The 23707-nt window shown below is 41.7% G+C and overlaps 1 protein-coding gene across 1 annotated transcript in view; it reads right to left on the bottom strand.

Annotated features, from left to right (window-relative positions):
- Positions 1-23707, bottom strand: part of SNX24 (sorting nexin 24) — a 197461-nt gene that overhangs the window by 3570 nt on the left and 170184 nt on the right. The window contains exons 4-6 of the mRNA XM_040344308.1: positions 19971-20065; positions 16956-16988; positions 14754-14818 (exon numbers count right to left, since the gene is read on the bottom strand). Coding sequence (XP_040200242.1) covers positions 14754-14818; positions 16956-16988; positions 19971-20065 — 193 coding nt within the window. The remainder of the gene's footprint in view (positions 1-14753; positions 14819-16955; positions 16989-19970; positions 20066-23707) is intronic.

Genomic DNA, 23707 nt, shown 5'->3' with positions numbered 1-23707 from the left:
TTAAAAATCCCTTTTTCTTTATCGTACATCACGGGACACAGAGCGGCATATTCATTACTATATGGGATGTCCCAAAGCAATGCTCACAATGAGGGGAGGGAGAACATCTCCAAGACAAAAGGATTTAATTTAGAGAATACTCAAATCATAATAAATCCAACTTAGTTGAGAAAAATAATCTTAAATTTTAAATTTAACTCAAAAAAGAGGAGCCCCCAGATTCCGAGGGTCTCAAACTGCAGCCTGCAGCACTGCCTGCCCAAAGGCTGTATCAGAATTCCTTCTTACGTCCAACTGGTAGAACTTTGTAAACGTGTGGACAGAAGACCAGGTTGCCGCCTTGCAAACTTGAGCCATAGAGATCTGTTGGTGTGCTGCCCAGGAGGCGCCCATGGCCCTAGTAGAATGAGCCTTTAATGATACTGGAGGAGGCAACCCTTTCAAGCCGTAGGCCTGAGTGATTAATTGCTTAATCCACCTAGAAATGGTGGACTTTGCAGCTGCCTGCCCCTTCTTGGGCCCATCCGGTAATACGAACAGCACATCTGTTTTCCGGATCCTCTTTGTAGCTTTAAGATAGGCCTTCATGGCCCTGACGATATCCAAGGTATGCAGCAACCCTTCCTTTCTGGAAGTAGGTTTAGGGAAGAAGGATGGTAATACCAAATCCTGGTTCAAATGAAAACTGGATACAACCTTCGGTAGGAAGGAAGGATGAGGGCGGAGAACGACCCTGTCCTTATGAAAAACAAGATATGGTTCCTTACAGGATAAGGCCGCCAGTTCCGATACTCTTCTTGCGGAAACTATGGCGACCAAAAATACTAACTTTCTTGTCAGTAAAACCAAAGGAATTTCAGCCAACGGCTCAAACGGTTGTTTCTGTAAACTTGACAGAACAAGGTTTAAATCCCACGGGCAAAGCGGGGATTTAACTGGAGGTTTAATACGTAAGACCCCTTGAAGGAAGGTCTTAACCAGCGAGTGGGTGGCCAGCGGCCGCTGAAACCACACTGACAGAGCAGAAATCTGTCCTTTGATTATGCTTAATGCCAATCCTTTATCCACTCCTAGCTGGAGAAAACTTAATACTCTATCGATGGTAAATTTGCGAGAAAGCCATCGCTTGGACTCACACCAGCCTACATAGGCCTTCCAGACCCTGTAATAAATCACCCTAGAGACCGGTTTCCTGGCTCTGATTAGGGTAGAGATTACTTTCTGAGACAGACCTCTACCCCTGAGAATCAGGGATTCAGTTTCCAGGCCGTCAAATTTAGATGCCGTAAGGCAGGGTGGAGGATCGGACCTTGCGATAGCAGGTCTGGCCGTAGAGGAAGAGTCCAAGGGTCTCCCACTACCATCTTTAAGATTAGTGAGTACCATGCCCTTCTGGGCCATGCTGGAGCTACCAGGATGACTGGTATGTGCTCCACCCGGATCCTGCGCCGCAGGCGGGGTAGTAACTGGAGCGGGGGAAACGCATAAAGAAGTTTGAACTGATGCCAAGGGCAAACCAACGCATCGGTTCCGCAGGCCATCGGATCCCTTGAGCGGGACATGAACCTGTCTAGCTTCTTGTTGAGTCTCGATGCCATGATATCCACGTCCGGCACTCCCCATCTTTGGCAGAGTGCTTGAAAGATTTGTGGATGCAGAGACCATTCCCCCGGCAAAAGAGTCTGGCGGCTTAAGAAGTCCGCCTGAAAGTTGTCCACTCCTGGAATGAATATTGCCGATATGCAGGGCACATGAGCCTCTGCCCATAGGAGAATCAAGCTCACCTCTCTCTGAGCGGCTTGACTCCTGGTTCCCCCTTGGTGATTTATGTATGCCACGGCCGTGGCATTGTCTGATTGAATTCTCACCGGGAACCCCTGCAATTTTGACGTCCAAGCCCTGAGGGCTAGTCGAGCAGCTCTGAGCTCCAAGATGTTGATGGGCAACTGCTTCTCTGGCGTTGCCCAAGTACCTTGGCGAGTGCAACCATCCAAAATTGCTCCCCAGCCCGTCAGGCTGGCGTCTGTGGTCACTATCTTCCAAGCCACTGGGCTGAAAGACTTCCCCTTCAGTAGATTCTGAGGGTCTAACCACCAGCACAGACTTTGTCGGACTCTTGATGAGAGCGGCAACGGGATATCCAAGGCCTGCGGCCTTCTGCTCCATGCTGACAGGATGGCTGCCTGCAGGATGCGAGTGTGGCTCTGGGCGTATGGTACCGCCTCGAATGTGGCCACCATCTTGCCTAGTAATCTCATACATAGGCGAATAGTCGGTTCCTTCTTGCTTAGAACCAGTAGGATTAATTCCTTGATGGCTTTGACCTTCCTCAGAGGTAGAAACACTCTTTGTTGTTCTGTGTCTAATCTCATGCCGAGATATTCCAACTGCATTGTGGGCAGGAAAGCTGACTTTTCTCGATTTAGGACCCAGCCGAACTTCTCGAGGTATTGGACCGTGAGGGCCACTGCTCGCTCCAAGCCGGGAGACGAGTGATCTATGACTAGGAGGTCGTCCAGGTATGCTAGGATCGTGACCCCTTGGATCCTTAGTTTGGCTAGGATTGGAGCTAGGACCTTCGTGAACACCCGGGGGGCCGTAGCCAACCCGAAGGGAAGCGCCACGAATTGGAAGTGACGCGAAGCCACCATGAAGCGTAGATATCTTTGATGTGGCTGATAAATTGGAAGATGAAGGTAGGCATCCTTTATGTCTATGGACGCCATGAAGTCGTCCTTTTGGAGTGTGGTAGCTGCTGACCGCACGGTTTCCATCCGAAATGAGCGGATCTTTAGGTATGTATTTACCATCTTTAGGTCCAAAATTGGCCTGACATCTCCATTGGACTTCGGGATGATGAATAGGTTGGAGTAGAAACCTAGCCCCTGTTCCAGGACTGGTACCTCTACTATTACTTCCTGGGAAAGTAGATGATTTAATGCCGACATTAATGCGGCTCCTTTCTCCGGATCGTTTGGAATCCTCGACTCCTGGAAATGAAGAGGAGGAAACCTTAGGAAATCTAATTTGTAGCCCGTGGCCACGGAAGACCGTACCCACTCGTCGGGAATGCTGGCTTCCCAAACCTCTGAAAAGAGTCGCAGCCTTCCCCCCACCTTCGTGGGTGGGGGCGCCCCTTCATAAGGTCGGCTTGGGGGCTGGGTTTGCTGGTTTGCGAACCCACTGCTTTCTGCCTTTAGCAGCCTGTCCTTGTGATTTGCTGTTGAAGCCGAAGTTTGCTTTCGCAGGAGGCCGTCGATACTGTTTGGCATTAGAGGGCCCCTGCCCAGGGGAGTACTGTCGTTTAAACGCAGGCCCCTGAAACTTCCTCTCAGTTGGCAAGAGAGTACTTTTGCCATTTGAAATGGTTTGAATGTATTTATCTAGGTCTTCTCCGAAGAGTCGTCCTCCATGGAAGGGGAACCCTACCAGGAGCTTCTTGCATGGGGGCTCGGCCTCCCAGCTTTTTAACCATAAGAGTCTTCTCATATGGATAAGGGATAACGATAAACGTGACGCTTGCTGGATAGAATCCTTAATTGCGTCTACTGTAAAACATATGGCCTTAGGGACATCCGAAAATTCTTCTGCCTGCTGGGCAGGAATAAGTTTAAGCATCTGCTTAACCTGATCCGATAATGCTTGAGCAACCCCAATCGCAGCCACAGCTGGCTGTACTACTGCCCCTGCAGTAGTGAAGGAGTTCTTAAGTAGTGCTTCCAAGCGTTTATCAACTGGATCCTTGAATACCTGTATGTTTTCTACAGGGCATGTTAATGATTTGTTAATACATGAGATGGCTGCGTCCACTGCAGGAGTAGCCCATTTCTTGGAAAATTTATCTTCCATAGGATATAGGGCAGAGAATCTTTTAGGTGGTAAGAAGATTTTTCTGGCTTGTTCCAATCTTGGAACAAAACTCCCTCTAGTAGAGGGTGGATCGGAAATACTGCATTGCTTTGAGGCGCCCTCAGTGAGCCCAAAGCTGAAACCGTAGATACCTGGAGATCTGGTACTGGCAAGTTGAATGCATTTATGGACCAAGTCCGTTAAGGCTTGAGTCCACCAGCTCTCCCCTTGGGAGACTGCTCCAGACTCCTCTGTATCCGGATCTTCGATCCCTGAACCTACTTGGTCCTTGTCCAAGAGGTCGTCCAATTCCCCTGAGGAAAGGACCTCCTCTTCTGAGGGTCTGCGCTCGGGCGACGGAGATCTAATCCGTTTACTGCCCTGCATAGCTGTGGCTATCATTTTTCCCATTCTTTTCTCCATCTCTCTTAAAGAGGTGAGTAATACCTCGTCCGTGACCATCTTAGGGTTGGACTGACCCGCGCCAGCTCCAGCCCCAGATCCCGATGGCCCCAAGGCTCCCTGTGGGGAAAGCAGCGGCATAACTTTGTCCGAGACCTTAGACTCTCCGGATGCCATGGTACAATACCAAGGTACACCTGCTACCTATTGGTATTTGGAACTATAAAAGTTAATTGCCCAAACACCTGTTTGGGGGATAAAAAATGCTTCCTCTCCCCTAGATGACTTTTTTTTTTTTTTTTTTTTTTCAAATCCAGGAAAGAAAAAACATTCTGTCCCCCTGAGTAGTATTGCAAAGAAAAACTATGAGATGGAAAAGAAAACAGCCTATTTCTAGGCTTGAAAAACAGTCTTCTGAAGACTGCAATATCCTTTCTGGCCACTGTGTGTCCTCGGCGCCCCGTGCTGCCGCTCTGGTCTTTCCTCCCCCGTTCCAAAGTATTGAATGGAACAAACAAGGAAGGGCCGCCCCTTCCTTAAGCCACTGACCCGCCCTTCCCCCCCCAGCAATCTCAAACAGGAAATGCCCCTCCCGACAGGGGGGGGGGGGGTTTGGGAGGAAGGGACCTCTCTGTTCCAGCAAACTGCAGCCTGCAGCCTGGAACCATGAGGAGGTCAGCGTTTTGCCTGCTTTGCAGGCTCTGAGGAGGAAGACTGAATGGAGCATCGCCTGGAGGCTTGCAGGTAAGCACAGCTCTCTGACACACACATATATTTTTATATCACACAGGCCTCACTCAATGCTTTTCCAACACTACAAGGGAGGTCACATCTTATGGGGAATAATACATATAGAGCCATCCTATCTTTATGATATGTGACTAGTTTGCCAGATGCAGTGCATAACTTTAGGCATGTCCCCTGTGACCCCCCAGAAAAAAACCTGCTAAGAACCAAGTTCCGCAAGTTTTCCCCTCACTTACCTGCTCCATGCCGCAGGACTTTGCCAAGCAAGAGGCCCAATCTTCCCCCATCTCCGTGGGGATGTCTAGACCTTCAGGCCCTGGGTTCCTATGAAGGATCCACTGTCCTGGGCCCATATAGCACCCTGGCAACAGAAAACATTAGGCACCCAAAGGTTTCTAAGTTCTGGGCCCAGGGTCCAGCTCTCTAAAAAGAAAAGCATTATGGGCTATACCCCAAGGGTTTGGGGTCCGGTTACTGACCACTTTAGCGCTGAGGCTTTTTTGGACAGAACCGGTAGCTCACCTAATCCCAAGGATGCGGAGGCAAGCTAAACCATGACTAACACCTAAGACACTGGCGTAAAAACTGAGGTACTCCTCCTATGGGAGGGGGTTATATAGGGAGGGGCATTTCCTGTTTGAGATTGCCAGTGTCAACACCTGAAGGTACTCCATATAACCCATATAGTAATGAATATGCCGCTCTGTGTCCCGTGATGTACGATAAAGAAATATGTATTAAAAAAGGAAGTATTTTGTAAAAAGGAAGGCATCACTGTAATTTAAATTGACATAGTGACCACCAATATAATGGGGGCATTTACACTGATCACCAATGTAATGCAGGAGTTTCCAATGATCACCAATGTAACAGGGTTATTTACACCAATGTAATGGAAGCATTTCCACTGATCACCAATGTAATGGGTTAACTACTTGCCGACCGCCCACCGTCGTTATACGTCCTCACTTTAGAGATGAATATCTCGGTAACGGCAGCAGCTGCTGCCACAATCGAGATATTCATCTCTTCTGTGGGCGGCCGTGTTAACGATAATGGCGGTCTCCGCGGCGGATTCACCGCGAGATCGCCGTTATCGGTGGCGGGAGAGGGGCCCCCCCCCCTCCCGCGCCCTCCGCCGCTTACCGTAGCCGTCGGTAGCGGCGGAGGAGATCGCGACCATCCGGCAGCTGAGCGGGGACGAGACTGAAGGAAAAATCTCCTTCGCCCGTCCCCATAGCTCCGCTGGGCGGAAGTGACGTCAAAACGTCAGTCCCGCCCAGCGTCTTAAAGAAACATTTTTTTTTAGTCATTTGAAAAAATGACATTTCCAATTTTTTTTTTTTTTTTTTGCATTTAAGCCCAAATATGAGATCTGAGGTCTTTTTGACCCCAGATCTCATATTTAAGAGGACCTGTCATGCTTTTTTCTATTACAAGGGATGTTTACATTCCTTGTAATAGGAATAAAAGTGATAATTTTTTTTTTTTTTTTTTTCAGTGTTAAAAATTCTAAAATAAATAAAAATACATGCGAAAAGCAAAAACAAAATTTTTTAAAGCGCCCCGTCCCGACGAGCTCGCGCGTAGAAGCGAACGTATACGCGAGTAGCGCCGACATATGAAAACGGTATTCAAACCACACAAGTGAGGTATCGCCGCGATCGTTAGAGCGAGAGCATTAATTTTAGCCTTAGGCCTACTCTGTAACTCAAAAAATGCAACTTGTAGAATTTTTTAAACGTCGCCTATCAAGATTTTTAAGGGTAAAAGTTTGACGCCATTCCACGAGCGGGCGCAATTTTTAAGCGTGACATGTTGGGTATCATTTTACTCGGCGTAACATTATCTTTCACAATATATAAAAAAATTGGGCCAAATTTATTGTTGTCTTATTTTTTCATTTAAAAAAGTGATTTTTTTCCAAAAAAAGTGCGCTTGTAAGACCGCTGCGCAAATACGGTGTGACAAAAAGTATTGCAATGACTTCCATTTTATTCTCTAGGGTGTTAGAAAAAAAAAATATATAATGTTTGGGGGTTTTAAGTAATTTTCTAGCAAAAAAAAATGGTTTTGTCTCGTAAACACCGACTCTGAAAAACAGGCCCGGGGCTAAAGTGGTTAAAAAGCTCAATGTAACCAGAGCATTTACAGTACATTAAAGGGGTTGTAAAGGTAAAAAATGTTTTCCCTAAATAACTTCCTTTACCTTAGTGCAGTCCTTCTTCACTTACCTCACCCTTCCATTTTGCTTTTAAATGTCCTTATTTCTTCTGAGAAATCCTCACTTCCTGTTCTTCTGTCTGTAACTACACACAGTAAGGGCTCTTTCACACGTCCGTTCCGTTTTTCAGATCAGTTTTTTTTTCATCAGTTGATCCGTTTTTCCATCAGTTTTTCGTCAGTTTTTCATCGGTTTTTGCATCAGTTTTTGCATCAGTTTTTGCATCAGTTTTTGCATCAGTTTTTCCATCCGTTTTTTCATCCGTTTTTTCATCCGTTTTTTCATCCGTTTTTTTTTTTTTTTTGGGGGGCTTTTTACATAGAAAAACGGATGTTAGCGGAACGGATGATAAACGGATCATCCGTTAACGTCCGTTTTTCGTCCGTTCCGTTTTTTAGACGGAAGAAAAATAGGGTTTTCTTCCGTCCAAAAAAACGGAACTGAACGCAGACGGATGCTAACGGACGTTAGCGGATGCTCATCCGCTAACGGACGCTAGCCCATAGGGAAGCATTGCGGTCTTTTAACGGACGTCCAAAAAACGGACGAACGGAACGGACGTGTGAAAGAGCCCTAATGCAAGGCTTTCTCCCTGGTGTGGAGAAAGCCTCTTGAGGGGGCGAGCAGGCAAGTCAGGACACTCTCTACTTTGCAGATAGAGAAAAGAGGCTGTGTGTTAGTTGGCGTCCTGACACTCCTGCTCGCCCCCTTAAGAGGCTTTCTCCACACCAGGGAGAAATACTTGCATTACTGTGTGTAGTTTCAGACACAAGAACAGGAAGTGAGGATTTCTCAGAAGAAATAAGGACATTTAAAAGCAAAATCGAAGGATGAGGTAAGTAAGGGAGGACTGCACTAGGGTAAAGGAAGCTATTTAGGGGGGAAAAAAAATCCTTTACAACCCTTTTAATTGCCAATGTCCTCTCCACCTTGCCCAATCAGAAAACATCTGTATTCATTGATAAAATGCAAAGTGTACTTTGAATGTCATCTGTACCAAGCAAGTGTTCTCCTGTGTTTACTAGGCAAGAGGGCAGCCACTCAGCACAGGACCAGGAGGCTAGCAGACCCTGCACCTTTCCTCATTAGAACGCTGCAAGTTCACCAGCTGATTAATAATGAAAGTGTTGCTCCCATTCAGATTCACATAATCAAACATCTTTTTGTTAAGAACAGAAACAGGCAGGAACCTGCAACAAAGATTGTTAAAAACCTTGTAATGTACATTGATCACCCAGAGGGGATTGTTTTTTCCCTCAAAGTCTGTGTTCCATTCTTCCCTCTCCCTGCTTATCCAGCCACTAAAGATATTTAACAAAAGCATTGTTGGTATCAATATACAGTAAAACCTTGGATTGCGAGCATAATCCGTTCCAAAAACATGCTTGTAATCCAAAGCGCTTGCATATCGAAGCAAATTTCCCCATAAGAAATAATGGAAACTCGGATGATTCATTCCACAACCATTTATTCATAGGTCATTCAGTTTATAGTCCATAGAAAAATATTATAGCAATGAGGTTGTGTAACCATAAAATGTTCATCCACAAATGGAAGCCTCCACAAGGGGATTAGAAGCAAAATCCAACAGGAGCTACAGAGTATAAAAGAGAAGAGAGGCGCCTCTAATGCCGCGTACACACGATCGGAAATTACGACAAGAAAAGTTTGATGTGAGCTTTTGGTTGGAAATTCCGACCGTGTGTAGGCCCCATCGGACTTTTCCAAATTTCCGACAGCAAAAATTTGAGAGCTGGTTCCTACGTGCAAAAAACATGCATACTTAGAATTAATTTGACGCATGCTCCGAATCATTGAACTTAATTTTTCTCAGCTCGTTGTAGTGTTGTACGTCACCGCGTTCTTGACGGTCGGAATTTTGTGTGACCGTGTGTATGCAACACAAAAGTTTGAGGAAAAAAAAAAAAAACACGATTTTCTTGTCGGAAATTTTGAATGTGTGTACGTGGCATTAGTGTAGCAATATGGTACATTTAATGAAGGTACAACATTTAGCAACTCACATGGTTGATGGTTAAAAGAGGCACATGACACAGGCATCCGGGGTAAAGCTGTCCACATAGACCATCCCCCACACCACTGGCTCTCACGGCGGTCAGTCTGCAATCGTGATTGAAAAGACTACCCTGCAGTAGAGCGATCTGAAAGTGAGGCTTAAACCGCTCATGGAGCGCAGCGTGAAATGAACTATAGCAAACCCCATCTACGGTCTGATAGATACAAAACCACCGATCGACCTATTACCCAGGTGAACCCCGCTCTTCAGGACAAAAGAACTCAAAGTAGTTACAGTGCCTTGCGAAAGTATTCGGCCCCCTTGAAATTTGCGACCTTTTGCCACATTTCAGACTTCAAACATAAAGATATAAAACTGTAATTTTTTTTGAAGAATCAACAACAAGTGGGACACAATCATGAAGTGGAATGAAATTTATTGGATATTTCAAACTTTAACAAATAAAAAACTGAAAGATTGGGCGTGCAAAATTATTCAGCCCTTTACTTTCAGTGCAGCAAACTCTCTCCAGAAGTTCAGTGAGGATCTCTGAATGATCCAATGTTGACCTAAATGACTAATGATGATAAATGGAATCCACCTGTGTGTAATCAAGTCTCCGTATAAATGCACCTGCACTGTGATAGTCTCAGAGGTCCGTTTAAAGCGCAGAGAGCGTCATGAAGAACAAGGAACACACCAGGCAGGTCCGAGATACTGTTGTGGAGAAGTTTAAAGCTGGATTTGGATACAAAAAGATTTCCCAAGCTTTAAACATCCCAAGGAGCGCTGTGCAAGCGATAATATTGAAATGGGAGGAGTATCAGACCACTGCAAATCTACAAAGACCTGGCCATCCCTCTAAACTTTCAGCTCATACAAGGAGAAGACTGATCAGAGATGCAGCCAAGAGGCCCATGATCACTCTGGATGAACTGCAGAGATCTACAGCTGAGGTGGGAGACTCTGTCCATAGGACAACAATCAGTCGTATACTGCACACATCTGGCCTTTATGGAAGAGTGGCAAGAAGAAAGCCATTTCTTAACGATATCCATAAAAAGTGTTGTTTAAAGTTTGCCACAAGCCACCTGGGAGACACACCAAACATGTGGAAGAAGGTGCTCTGGTCAGATGAAACCAACCTGATGGAGTCTGCAAAAGACCTGAGACTGGGACAGAGATTTGTCTTCCAACAAGACAATGATCCAAAACATAAAGCAAAATCTACAATGGAATGATTCACAAATAAACATATCCAGGTGTTAGAATGACCAAGTCAAAGTCCAGACCTGAATCCAATCGAGAATCTGTGTAAAGAACTGAAAACTGCTGTTCACAAACGCTCTCCATCCAACCTCACTGAGCTCGAGCTGTTTTGCAAGGAGGAATAGGCAAAAATTTCAGTCTCTCGATGTGCAAAACTGATAGAGACATACCCCAAGCGACTTACAGCTGTAATCGCAGCAAAAGGTGGCGCTACAAAGTATTAACTTAAGGGGGCTGAATAATTTTGCACGCCCAATTTTTCAGTTTTTTTATTTGTTAAAAAAGTTTGAAATATCCAATAAATTTCATTCCAAAGGAGCTGCGGTGGCTCAACGCGATTGGCACTGCGCTGATAAGCCATTCACCTCTGCAGCTAGGGGTTCGGATCCCGGTCTCGGCTACATGTGAATTGAGTTTGGTGGTCTCAGCCCGGCTCCCGGTGGGTGTGCTATGCGACCCTGTGCTTAGTACGCCCACCCCCCTTCTACAAAAACCACCACACTTACACGCACTCGAAATTGGGTTAACATGCACGCACTTTGACCACGCGGTCTCTAAATAGAGAGGCGAAGTACTAACGGGGCTGGTTGAGCGGGCAAATCCTCTCGCTCCCTTATAGGGAGTCCCTCTGCCCCGTTGGTAGGGCGGGCTGTGTGGGAGGACCCCCTCACGCACCCGCCATTGCCACCCGGGGCATGGAGAAAGGTGGCAGATTGCCTCTGGGGGAGGCCTGCCTACTCCCAACTCCTGCAGTCCGGCTCCTCTCTCGAGTACACGCACAAAATACACTTATAAAAAATAAAAAAAAATTCATTCCACTTCATGATTGTGTCCCACTTGTTGATTCTTCAAACAAAATTACAGTTTTATATCTTTATGTTTGAAGCCTGAAATGTGGCAAAAGGTCGCAAAGTTCAAGGGGGCCGAATACTTTCGCAAGGCACTGTAAATATGTTTTTTACAAATCACTGTGGTATAATGTCAGCAATGGATACAAAAAAATCTTTGGATGGAAAATACAATAAGTTAACCATCCCAAAATAATATATTCAACAAACTATTACCAAAGTACAACCAAAATATTTACATAAAAACACAAATGTATATAATGTACATATCAAAAACTACGAAATGATATAAGCATGCAGGACAGTCAACCAGTCGTCCTTATGACCTGACAGGAAAGAGAATAATCCTTCTTGCCATGACTTATATACTAGGCTCCCCTGTGAGGTCACTTCCAGGAGCAGAGATTTCACAGGGGAACCTAGTATATAAGCCCGTCATGTGGGTATTTAGGTACGTGGAGATCCTCTCCCTTGGTAAGTGAGGCATTACATTTTTTTTCCTGGCTTTGCTTACATGTTCTTATATTTTTTGATATATACATTTTATAAACGTGTTTTTTTATGGAAATAATTTGGTTGTACATAGTTACAGTGCATCCGAAAAAAAGTCACAGCGTTTCACTTTTTTCACATTTTGTTATGCTACAGCATTATTCCAAAATGGATTAAATGTATTAGTTTGCTCAAAATCCTACAAACAATACACCATAATGACAACGTGAAAGAAGCGTGAAATCTTTGCAAATAAAAAAAAATAAAAAAAATGAAACAAATCCCATGTACATAAGTATTCACAGCCTTTGCTATGACACTCAAAATTAAGCTCAGGTACATCCGTTTCCACTGATCATCCTTAACCGCTTAAGCCCCGGACCATTTTGCAGCTAAATGCCCAGGCCAGGTTTTGCGATTCGGGACTGCGTCGCTTTAACAGACAATTGCGCGGTCGTGCGACGTTGCTCCCAAACAAAATTGGCGTCCTTTTTTCCCCACAAATAGAGCTTTCTTTTGGTGGTATTTGATCACCTCTGCGGTTTTTATTTTTTGCGCTATAAACAAAAATAGAGCGACAATTTTGAAAAAAAATTAATATTTTTTACTTTTTGCTATAATAAAAATCCCCCAAAAACATATATAAAAACATTTTTTTTCCTCAGTTTAGGCCGATACGTATTCTTCTACCTATTTTTGGTAAAAAAATCGCAATAAGCGTTTATCGATTGGTTTGCGCAAGATTTATAGTGTTTACAAAATAGGGGATAGTTTTATTGCATTTTTATTAATTATTTTTTTTTTACTACTATTGGCGGCGATCAGTGATTTTTTTTCGTGACTGCGACATTATGGTGGACACTTCGGACAATTTTGACACATTTTTGGGACCATTGTCATTTTCACAGCAAAAAATGCATTTAAATTGCATTGTTTGTTGTGAAAATGACAGTTGCAGTTTGGGAGTTAACCACAGGGGGCGCTGTAGGAGTTAAGGATCACTGTGTGTGTGTTTACAACTGTAGGGGGGTGTGGCTGTAGGATGGACGTCATCGATCGAGTCTCCCTATATAAGGGATCACTCGATCGATGCGCCGCCACAGTGAAGCACGGGGAAGCTGTGTTTACATACCGCTCTCCCCGTTCTTCAGCTCCGGGGAGCGATCGCGACGGAGCGGCTATAAACGAATAGCCGCGCCGTCGTCCCGGATCGCTCCCCGAGGGATCCCGCCCGCCGCATGCAGCGGAAGGGGTCCCGATCGGACCCCCCACCCGCTAGAAGGCAAGGGCGTATATATACGCCCTTCTGCCTGTCCGTGCCATTGTGCGGACGTATATAGGCGTGCGGCGGGCGTTAAGTGGTTAAAATGTTTCTACAACTTGATTGGAGTCTGCCACCTCTGGTAAATTCAGATGATTGGACATTATATAGACATACACCTGTCTATATAAGGTATGTCAGTTGACAGCGCATTTCAGAACAAAACCAAGCCATGAAGTCCAAGGAATTGTCTGTCTACCTCAGAGATTTTATCAAGGCACACTTCTGGTTACAGAAAAAATTCTACAGCAATAAGCCCAATGAGCATAGTGGAATCCACAGTGCATGGAGCACAGTGCCTTTCATCATCGATAAATGGAAGAAATTTGGAACCACCAGGACTCTTTCTAGAGCAGGCCGCCCGGGCACAACGACCATAAGCACACAGCCAAGATAACAAAGGAGTGGCTACGGGACAACACTGTGAACACAGGCTTTAACCCGATTGAACATCTCTGGAGAGATCTGAAAATGGCTGTGCACCAACACTCCCCATCCAACCTGATGGAGCTTGAGAGGTCCTGCAAGGAAGAATGGGAGAAACTGCCTAAAAATAGGTGTGCCAATTCTTTAGCATCATATGTAAAAAGACTTGAGGCTGTAATTGGTGCCAAAGGTGCTTTAACAAAGTATTGAGCAAAGGCTGCTGTGAATACTTATGTACATGGGATTTTTTTCATTTTTTATTTTTTAATAAATTTGCAAAGCTTTCAAACAAACTTTCATGCTGCATTTGTAGAATTTTGAAGAAAAAAATGAATTGAATCCATTTCGGAATAAGGCTGCAGCACAACAAATTGTGTAAAAAGTGAAGCGATGTGAATGCTTTCCGGATGCATTGTACATATTTAATAGTTTTGTGATAACCGTATATTATTCTGGGGCAGTTAACTTATGCTGTTTGCCATCATAGATTACTTGTGTGCTATTGCTAACATTATACCACGATGATTTGTAAAAACATATTTAACTACTTGAGTTCCTCCTCCCGAGTTCATCTGAGAAATGCATTGACAGATGAAACTTTGGTTTTGTGTACTGTATACAAGAGATAGATCGTATATAAACTAGTTTAAACTCTCCTTTAAAAACTCTTCTGTTTTACTTGTCAACAGTATGGCCTAGAATGAGGCTGGTCTTGGCTACACCCTGAGCCATGTTATGTTACATATGCTGAGTTTTTTTTTTATTGTACAGTTTTTATCTACTTTTGTGTATATGTAAAATTAAGTGTATTAAATCTTTTATTACAGTATTTTGGGGTGCTGCGATTTATAATGCGTGCCTACCTCAGTTGTACTGTTTTCTGAATATATACTGCAAGTTTTAATAATTTTATTTGCGTATAATGTTTTCATATTATGTAAATTACACACCTGTATAAAACCTCAAAAGTATAAATAAAAGTAACACATTGCATTAAATAACATAAATCAAGTTGCAACCTGGCTACATTTTGTCCTCTGCAGCAACTATAAATTATAAGATGTGACAAAAAGCATTTAACGTTTGTAATAACCCTGCAGTTCTGTGCTGCTGGGTCAGATCAGTAAACAGCAGTTAACAGATGACAGGTTTGATTACCGTTGGCTGCAGGCAAGACATATGGATCCCTTAGGAACAGCAGCACAGGCTGGTGTGACAGTTTGCTGGAAAGGTCAAAAACACAAGCATCAGCATCAAAAATAGTAAAGAGAAAATGCAACAAACTAGTTTCAATAAGATGACGAGTTGAGACTGCAGTGCGGTGAAATCCAAATACAGTCACCGCTCCTGTTTTTCTGCAGATTCCTTTGCCCAATTACTGCAGATCGGGCACAGTTTGTCTTACCCTGGATACTTGGTAAATAAATAGCAGATGAACTGCTGTGATCATAATGCATTTAAAAAACGACTTACTCTGAAAAATAGTTACAGGTAGATGCTGGCAGGTTAAACTGTTGTACTTTCAGAATTGCCATTACAAATATATTTATCATTTATGTAAGATTAGGGTACTGTGACAGCAGCATTGAGACTTTTAATGGTTCTGCTGGGATTCTGGGGAGACTTGAATTACTGCCCACCCAAGATATACTGTAGTTAAAATATTGTTTTGGACCTCCACCAAACTATAGCTTTTTTTCCTTTTTTTTTTATTTTTTATAAGGACCAGGCATCGCTCATTTAGAATTACAAGCAATGGGTTAGTAACTTACGGCACTACCAAATGATGCTGCTGCAAATATCACAACTCACCTACTACAACAGCTTGTGAAAATGTTATATTAATACCTTTGAATTCGAAGAGACAAGTGAGCATTTCCCCATCAACAGTAAGTGGTACAACTGCATAAGGCTTCATGTACACACAGACTAGGTTGAAACGCAAAACTTTTGCAGCGGCTTGCATTTGCCGGCGTTTAAATCGTTGCGTTGCTATCCTGAACGTGATTCTTCCGCATTCAGGAGAGGGCAGTTGAACCTCCCCCTAAATGCAGCAGCTTGTAAACTCTTGTAAAGGCATATGTGTACACGGGCACATTGACTTTTATGGAGTTGAGTTTAGGAACTTTGGCAAAAAAGTGCAAAAAGCTACTAAACACAAGTTTACAAGCTGTAGTGTACATGAGTGTTGAAACTAATAACTACGTCTCCACCGATTTCGATTTTTCTGTATATTTTTAAAGGATGGTGTCATAAAGCAAAAACGTAGTACAAGAAGGCTCTGATGGCTTCTTCAAACAACTAGATAATAGCAGTGAAGCCATAAAAATGATTGCATTCTCATTGCCACAGCCTGCCCAGGGAGAGGCAGTGTATACATCTTGCTGTGCTCCCAGTGATTTGAAACATGGTATGTGTGCCTGGCCACAGGGAACAGTGGTCATATTCACACTTAGCTCAGTATCCACATCCTGAATAGAACTGGAACATGCACCAAACTTTCAGAGAACCATTGTGAACACTGCAGAATGTAGACTATAGGCCACATCAGTGAGCTTGTCCATTAACAGGCCAATATTCTAAAGCCTCGTACACACAATGAGAATATCAGATGAATGACCGTTAGTTTTTTTTTTTGCACGCTAGTCTCATATCAAAAAACAATAAATTACGAAAATTCTCATACGACAGAATATTACTTCGGAAGTGATGTAATGTGTTGTATTGTATTAGAATGTATTCTTTCATTTCCGAGCATGTGTGGTCTTCCAATTTTTTTTTTGTTGGATGAATACTGTACTGATTAAAGGAAAATCGATTTATTCTGGTATCATACGAGAACAATTTTCGTGTTTGTTCCTTTGGATAATTTTGCTTACGAATGATCAGATTATTCTATGATTATTAGAAAGTGGTATTTTTCGTCTGATTTTCTCGTGTACTAGGCATTACTTACAGTCTGAAGAGAAGGGTGGGGGCATTTTTTTGTTTGTTTGAAACTACCTTTAAAAAAAGAATGCTGTAAATTGTTTGATTGTCATTACGAATCAAGAAGAAATGTATTGTCATTTTACAATAAAAATCATAAAATTAAGTTGTAGTTCCTTCCAAAACACACAAAATACACAAAACAAAATGTATGGAAAGTCACATATAACATATACATTTAAAAACACACAACATAAATAATATAATAATAAAAAATAAATATAAAAAATACACCCCACCCACTGACATCTTCTATTGCTATTCATAATAAATACATACAAAAAGATTAAAATAAATAGATCCCAACTTCCTTTCTAAAACAACTTTATAATCAATCATAAAACCATGAAAACCATAAAAATCTAGTTGTACCTGGTTTCTTCTGAATCAAGGTCTTCAATTGACCTGAAAGATAATAAAACTATTACTTTAGATTATATTAAAGAGTACTGTATGTAAAGCCAAAAGTTTTTCCTTTCCTTTTTGGATGCGTAGGGAATGATAATTTTTCCTGTCTGTGGCCTGTCATTGAGATTTTCCTTCATTTCACATCTTTCCCAAGTGAGGTGAATTCCCCTCTTAAGTCACCAGAACAAGTGTACTTGGTGGAAGGTTTCCCCCATACCTCCAGTGACAGTTTAGATATAGTAGATTTCCCATCACTTTCTGTACCAAAGACCATGGTAATCGGGACAAGTAGGGATTCTCAGTAGGGTCTCGGACATCAAAATCATTTAGGTTTAAAATACCGTATACAATTATTTAAGATATAATAATATATATATTACTATAATTAATGATTATGCTTCCTAGCTCCTAAAATAGAAACCAAATTGCCAATAATTGTTTTTCTATTTTCATACAAATGGTTATTATCTGTGTAGAAGTAGTGTAGAATATATAGTGCTGGGAGACATGTGGGAAAGGCAAGATGCAACTCTGGATGGCATGTTAAATCAGTTGAGGAACTGTTCCTAAGCAGGAATAACAGCCACAATGCTCAACTCACAAGTCTCTCAAATTACGTTTTGCATTTCATATTCTCTGAAAACTATTAACAGAGCTAGGGAGGGCCCTTTAGGTTCCTGCTACAGGATTTTGTGCTGGGTTAGATTCTCAAATGCTTCGAACATAAAAAAAAGTGGCCTGCAGTTTTGCAGCCTTTGATTCAGGGTTATTTCTAGAACACAGGTACAGGCACACAAATACACATACACACATTTTATAAAGTACCAATATTTAAGATGATTAATGAAATTAATGACAAATGTATATATAGAGGGAAACCGGGTTTGTGACAAAAAGGTGGCCAGGAATACTATTATCTTCATGAAATTTCATAAAATACACCTTATTATTATGTCATACAGATTTAAAGCCATCTCAAAATTTAAAATAGACCAAGCAATGCATCCAAACACTGAGATGAACCACTTAAGCCCCGGACCATTTTGCTGGTCAAAGACCAGGCCACTTTTTGCGATTTGGCACTTTGTCGCTTTAACTGACAATTGCGCGGTCGTACAACATGGCTCCCAAACAAAATAAATGGACGTCCTTTTTTCCCCACAAATAGAGCCTTCTTTTGGCGGTAGTTGATCACCTCTACGGTTTTAATTTTTTGCGCTATAAACAAAAATAGAGCAACAATTTTGAAAAAAATTCAATGTTTTTTACTATAATAAATATCCCCAAAAAATATATATAAAACATTTTTTTCCTCAGTTTAGGCGTATTATTCTTCTACATATTTTTGGTAAAAAAAAAAAAAAAAAAATCGCAATACGCCTTTATTAATCAGTTTGCGCAAAAGTTATAGCAGCTACAAAATAGGGGGTAGTTTTATGGCATTTTTATTAATATTTTTTTTTTACTAGTAATGGCGGCCATCAGCGATTTTTTATTGTGACTGCGACTTTATGGGGGACACTTTTGACACATTTTTGGGACCATTGTAATTTTTACAGCGAACAGTGCTATAAAAATGCACAGCTTACTGTAAAAACTACACTGGCAGTAAAGGGGTTAACCACCAAGTGGCGCTGCAGGGGGTTAAGTCAGTACTAGGGAGTGATTCTTACTGTTAGGGGGCGTGGCTACACGTGACGCATCACTGATGACCGTTCCGATCACGGGGAACAGCCATCAGTGACAGTGTCACTAGGCAGAATAGGGGACTGCCTACTTTACAAAGGCATCCCGCTGTTCTGCCTTTGCCGACTGCAATCGCGGGCCGCCCGGGAACATCAAGTTCTCAGGACCCGCGAGCACGCTCACAAGGCACGCGGAGGGCGGCAAATTTAAAGGGACGTACAGGTACGTCAATGTGCCTGCCCGTGCCATTATGTTGATGTACATCTGCATGCGGCGGTCGGCAAGTGGTTAAAAACGATGTCACCAGCAGGTGCGGATTTGAGAAAATATTAGAAAAATAAGATATTACTACACCTAGAATAGGGATAGTCACATCTCATTTGTGGTATATGAAGATATGTAGCCACAAAGAACTGGGACAGGACAACAGAGGTGGTCTGGAGACCATGGTCATTGTCCCTAACAATAAGGGTGTACCTTAGCTGAGCCTTCAAAATGTGTATAGTGTGTATAAGTGACAGGTACACCTTTTTGTATTTTGCATCATTTAAACAAAGTCCTACTTTTTTTTCTCATTAATAGTATTATAATATAGTCATATTGTTAATAGTATTAGTTGTTTGGTTAGTAAGCTTAGTGAAATGATGCCCTTATATTTCATATTTTTTGTATTTGTAAGTTTGGACATATTTTTTCTAAAATATTCGAATAATGTGACGTATGTGGCTTTGGTTCCATTCAAATAAATAGCCATAGACTCTAAACTAACCAGCCAGATTTTTATGACAGGGAACACAAACATCACTAATAATGTAGTTACTTAAGACAGTGAGAAACAATTTAATCATTACTTCAATTCTTTTTATACTGTACAGGTACTCCTCACTTAACGACCAGGTTCCATTCCAATGACCAGGTCATTAAACAAATTGGTTGTTAAACGAGGAATCATAAGTAATCAATATTTTAAGCATTCTTAACTACTGTAATGTACTGTATTGTGATAAAAAAAAAGGTCTAAAAACACACAACTCCAGCTCAATAATGTTGTTTTAATTTGCATAAGTACAGAACACAAACAAAAATTCTGTACTGTACTATACAATGATGTACAGCTCGTCGTTCGAGTGGCGAGAGCTGTTCGTAAGTGCGAGTGGTCATTAAACAGGCAAGTTGTTAAATGAGGAGTATCTGTAATCATTGTGGAGCTTAAAAATTATATTGAAGTCATTAAGGAAAAACAATATATTTCAAATATGGATTGAGTGACTACGAAGATATAAAATATCTTACCCACAGCTTTCAGCTTTTGGCAACGAGGGTAAATGTCGAACGTTTAAAAAATCAAGAAATATTTTTGGAAGCTCTTCATTTTCATATATTATAGTCTGAAATAAAAAAGGAGGTAAACATTAAACATAATAATTAAAATGAAAAATATAAGAAATTCAGCCAGGAAAGATTAAACTGAATGACCGTTTTCATGTTAAAATAATAACAGTTTAATAATGACCTAATAAAGACCTCGTAACAAGTGACAAGCAAATGGTATTTTAAATTCTCAGGCTTAGCAATTCTGGTGTCACGCTAAAGTTTTATCTCACATTTCTATTTAAGTGAAAACAAAAAGAAAACAAAATGTTCCATTTCAATAGCCGAAGCTATTTCATTACTCAGCCATGAAGGAATCCAATCCATCATTGCTCTGAGAAAGGGGAAATCTCCTGTGGTTTCAGAGACTTACTCTGGTTTTATTAATGCAAGATTTAGGAAATGTTAACAATGTGAGTTGTTTGTTTAGTTTGACAGATCAGTCTACGATGCACTGGCCACATCCAGAGTATATTTGAGAATGACAAAGGACAGGCCACATGTCTCCTTGTCATGTTGTTCACAGCTAAGGCCCGATATTTCTTTCAGTTAATATATAAAGGCATTTGCAGCGATACCCGGCGATATTCTGAATGAGCGTTGTAAACGGAGATGGTTGAAAAAAAAAAAAAGAAAGCCTTCGAGTTAAGCTTTAGAAGCACAAGCACTGAATTCCACAACAGGCACTTTATCCAGTTTATGAAATGTGAAATTAAAATAGATTTCATGGCATTGGATTCTGAATGAACTGTAATTCACTTTACATGTAAACAATTCAAAAATGATCTATTTATGTAAAATATACTGTATATCAAAAATATTGGAGGGGAAAATGCATTTTCTCCCACAACTGAAGAGAGACAGATTGCTATCTGCCTGCTATAATTCCACACTGACCAATTATTTCTCTCTACAAGATTGGTTTAACAATAGGCAATACAATCTATCAAACATTAAGTGATTGATAGCTGCTGTTTTTGGTGTTTTTTTTATTTAAGAACCGTTATTGCTTGTTTGTAAATCTGCCCTTTAACTTTACATTGGAAGTTAGGTCAAAACTGTGCTTGTTTTATTGAAGTGTATTCAAAGCCAAATGTTTTATCTTAAACTTTGGATAGAGTGGCAAGTGGTTAAAGATCCCCTGCCAGGTTTTTATTGCTGTTTGTGGTCCCAATAGAGTGACTTGTGATCTGTGTGTGTTCTGGTGACCATTGCCAAAGAAGGTGAAAGGAAATCCAAAGTTTTGAGTTGCCACCAGAAAGAGAATAGAGTGGGAATCTTCCAATGCAGACCAATTTTCAGTGACAACTATAATAGCAAATTCCTTTCACATTAGAGAGATTTCTACAGGACAGGGAGTGAAGAGAAATCGGTTAAATGGGACACAAATGACAAAAAATCACGACAGGGGTTTAAGATAATTTCCCATTTGATCCAAACTGGAAAGAGGATTTGGCTTTACATATTTCCTTAAGGGTACATATCTTCACATGGCTGGACCTTGATAAGAATCTGTTTCAGTGCGTTTAGGGATTGTTCATTAAAATGGCCCAGCTTACTGGGTCTTAACTACCATATCTTCTATTGCAACTGAGGGGAGTTTTGTTCTGGTATCATAAAGTAAGAAAAATTAAATCTATAAAGAAGACCCCCCCCTTCCCATAACAACCAAGGCAGATGGACAAGTGTGGGAATGCTGTGCACTTTGAGTGGGAAAATAAATCCAACCAATGGGTGGAACAGCTCTTAAATAGATAACCCATTTAGTAAAGCTTTTGTTCATATGTGAAGAAGTGTTTCACAGGCATTGAGCAAGCGACGTGTCACCTCCTTACTGCCTGCTTTAACCCTCAAAATGCAGACTCACCACACATGCATGAATCACAGGAAGTTACAGTGCAGCACCATCAAAATGGGTTGTGTCCGGTGGTGGTAATGCCTGCTAAATGAGACATGCCTTTCCATTTTTGGCACGGGATGGGTAAAACCCTGGGAAGGGGGGGGGGGGGAGCGGTTTTTACCTGTAGCCCAACAACCGGCTTTTACTGCCTTCCTCTGCCCCTAGCTGCACATGCGAACAAGTCCTTAATAAATTAGTGAAATCATCATCATTTACTCCATATATCAATAGGATTTAACACAAGAATCTAAAAAAGAAAACACCACATGGTACTGTTTAATTCTAAACTGGCAGAATGTATCCCAAAAGAAAAAAAAAACCCTGTCTCTGGGTCAGGTGCATCAGACGATGTGTAGCCATGCCTCCTTGTCCCACTGAGAAAATAAAGGAGGGCGCACCGACCTAGTGCATTACCACAAAAAAAACATATTAAAGCAGAATATAAGCAATAGTCCTACTCACAAGGAAAGTTGAGTAAGCGCTTATCAGACAGCTGGACTGGACCTTGCGGCACCTGCCAGTAGAACCTCAGAAACCTGGATGGCTGATGTGTTTCCGGGGCGTACCCCCTTCCTCAAAGCCTAAATGGTCCGTGGTCCATTGTCCCACTGACCTTGAAGCAGGACTGGCACAGTCAACAAATATTGGTGGCTGTTTAATTTAGACAATCTGGTATTTTTTCTTGTGACAGCCCGCCTTACTTTAGAAACTAAGACTTGTACTTTTCTTTTTATTTAGCACAGCAGATGTTCATAAGGAATCTATGACCAGAGGCAGAAGATTGCATGGTCCATTCTATGACATGCTTCTAAAAACCAGTCAACTGCCACATATACATAGCCGATAGGGGATGTCAAAGCAGCTCTAGTTCAGTATAGTGCAATATTGCATGATCATTCCCTTCTGTTCAAAGTCTGTGCTGACAGAAATCTGAATGATGCCTTTGCCAACTTCTTCTATGTTTACCTGGCTGTTGTGCTAATCTAATGGCTTTAATTCTCTCTAGCTGAAAAGAATAAAGAGTTAATTTCACAGTTGGCTGTTCTGTACTCCATTTGCAGCATTCGCTTTTTATTTTTTAGGTGCCTCATACAAGTCACCATCCCCTTACTGGAATATAAATATTAAGGCTTGCAAGGGAAACCTACAACATTCTATGCTTATGTTAATGGAGGTAAACTAGTCATGAAAGAAATGTGTAGGCTGCCATTCCTGGTCTTTTTATGAAAAGGCTAGTTAGTTGCCCTGTCTGGCTTAAAAACTTATAAAGTCAGGATTCACTTAGGAGCACTTCCATTGAATATTGTATGTAAAGTAAAAACCCACCATCAGAAATGCTGCTTGCAATAGGAATAGTATCCACATTTCCCCACTTGTAATACAAAAGCAAAATGCATGAAAAAAAGTGTAAAGGATTATTTAACCTAATGCAGTGCACTTGCCTGCATGTTGAACAAAACAAAACATTTTCAGTTGATCTTTCCATGTATAGAACATGAATGGTGAAATGAGTAGACATTAAGAGACTTGCTCTGGCATTACCGGGTATCTGATGGGCTGGAATTTTTACAAAGTTCTATCTATTCAGAGTTGGCCCGAAGTTACTCACCAGCAAAGAATGAAATGGCTGACATGCACTTAACAGATGTGCATGCTAGGTGACCTGAGGTTCATTTGCTTCTGGAAGAATTTTTTTCCCAAACAACGATACAGCTTTAGAATACGCCTTCATATTTCTTATGACTTTTGAATAGCTTTT

This window comes from Rana temporaria, chromosome 1 (assembly GCF_905171775.1).
Source record: "Rana temporaria chromosome 1, aRanTem1.1, whole genome shotgun sequence".
NCBI lineage: Eukaryota > Metazoa > Chordata > Amphibia > Anura > Ranidae > Rana > Rana temporaria.
The sequence above is the reverse complement of the archived record's forward strand: the minus strand, read 5'-3'. Positions and strand labels throughout refer to the sequence as shown.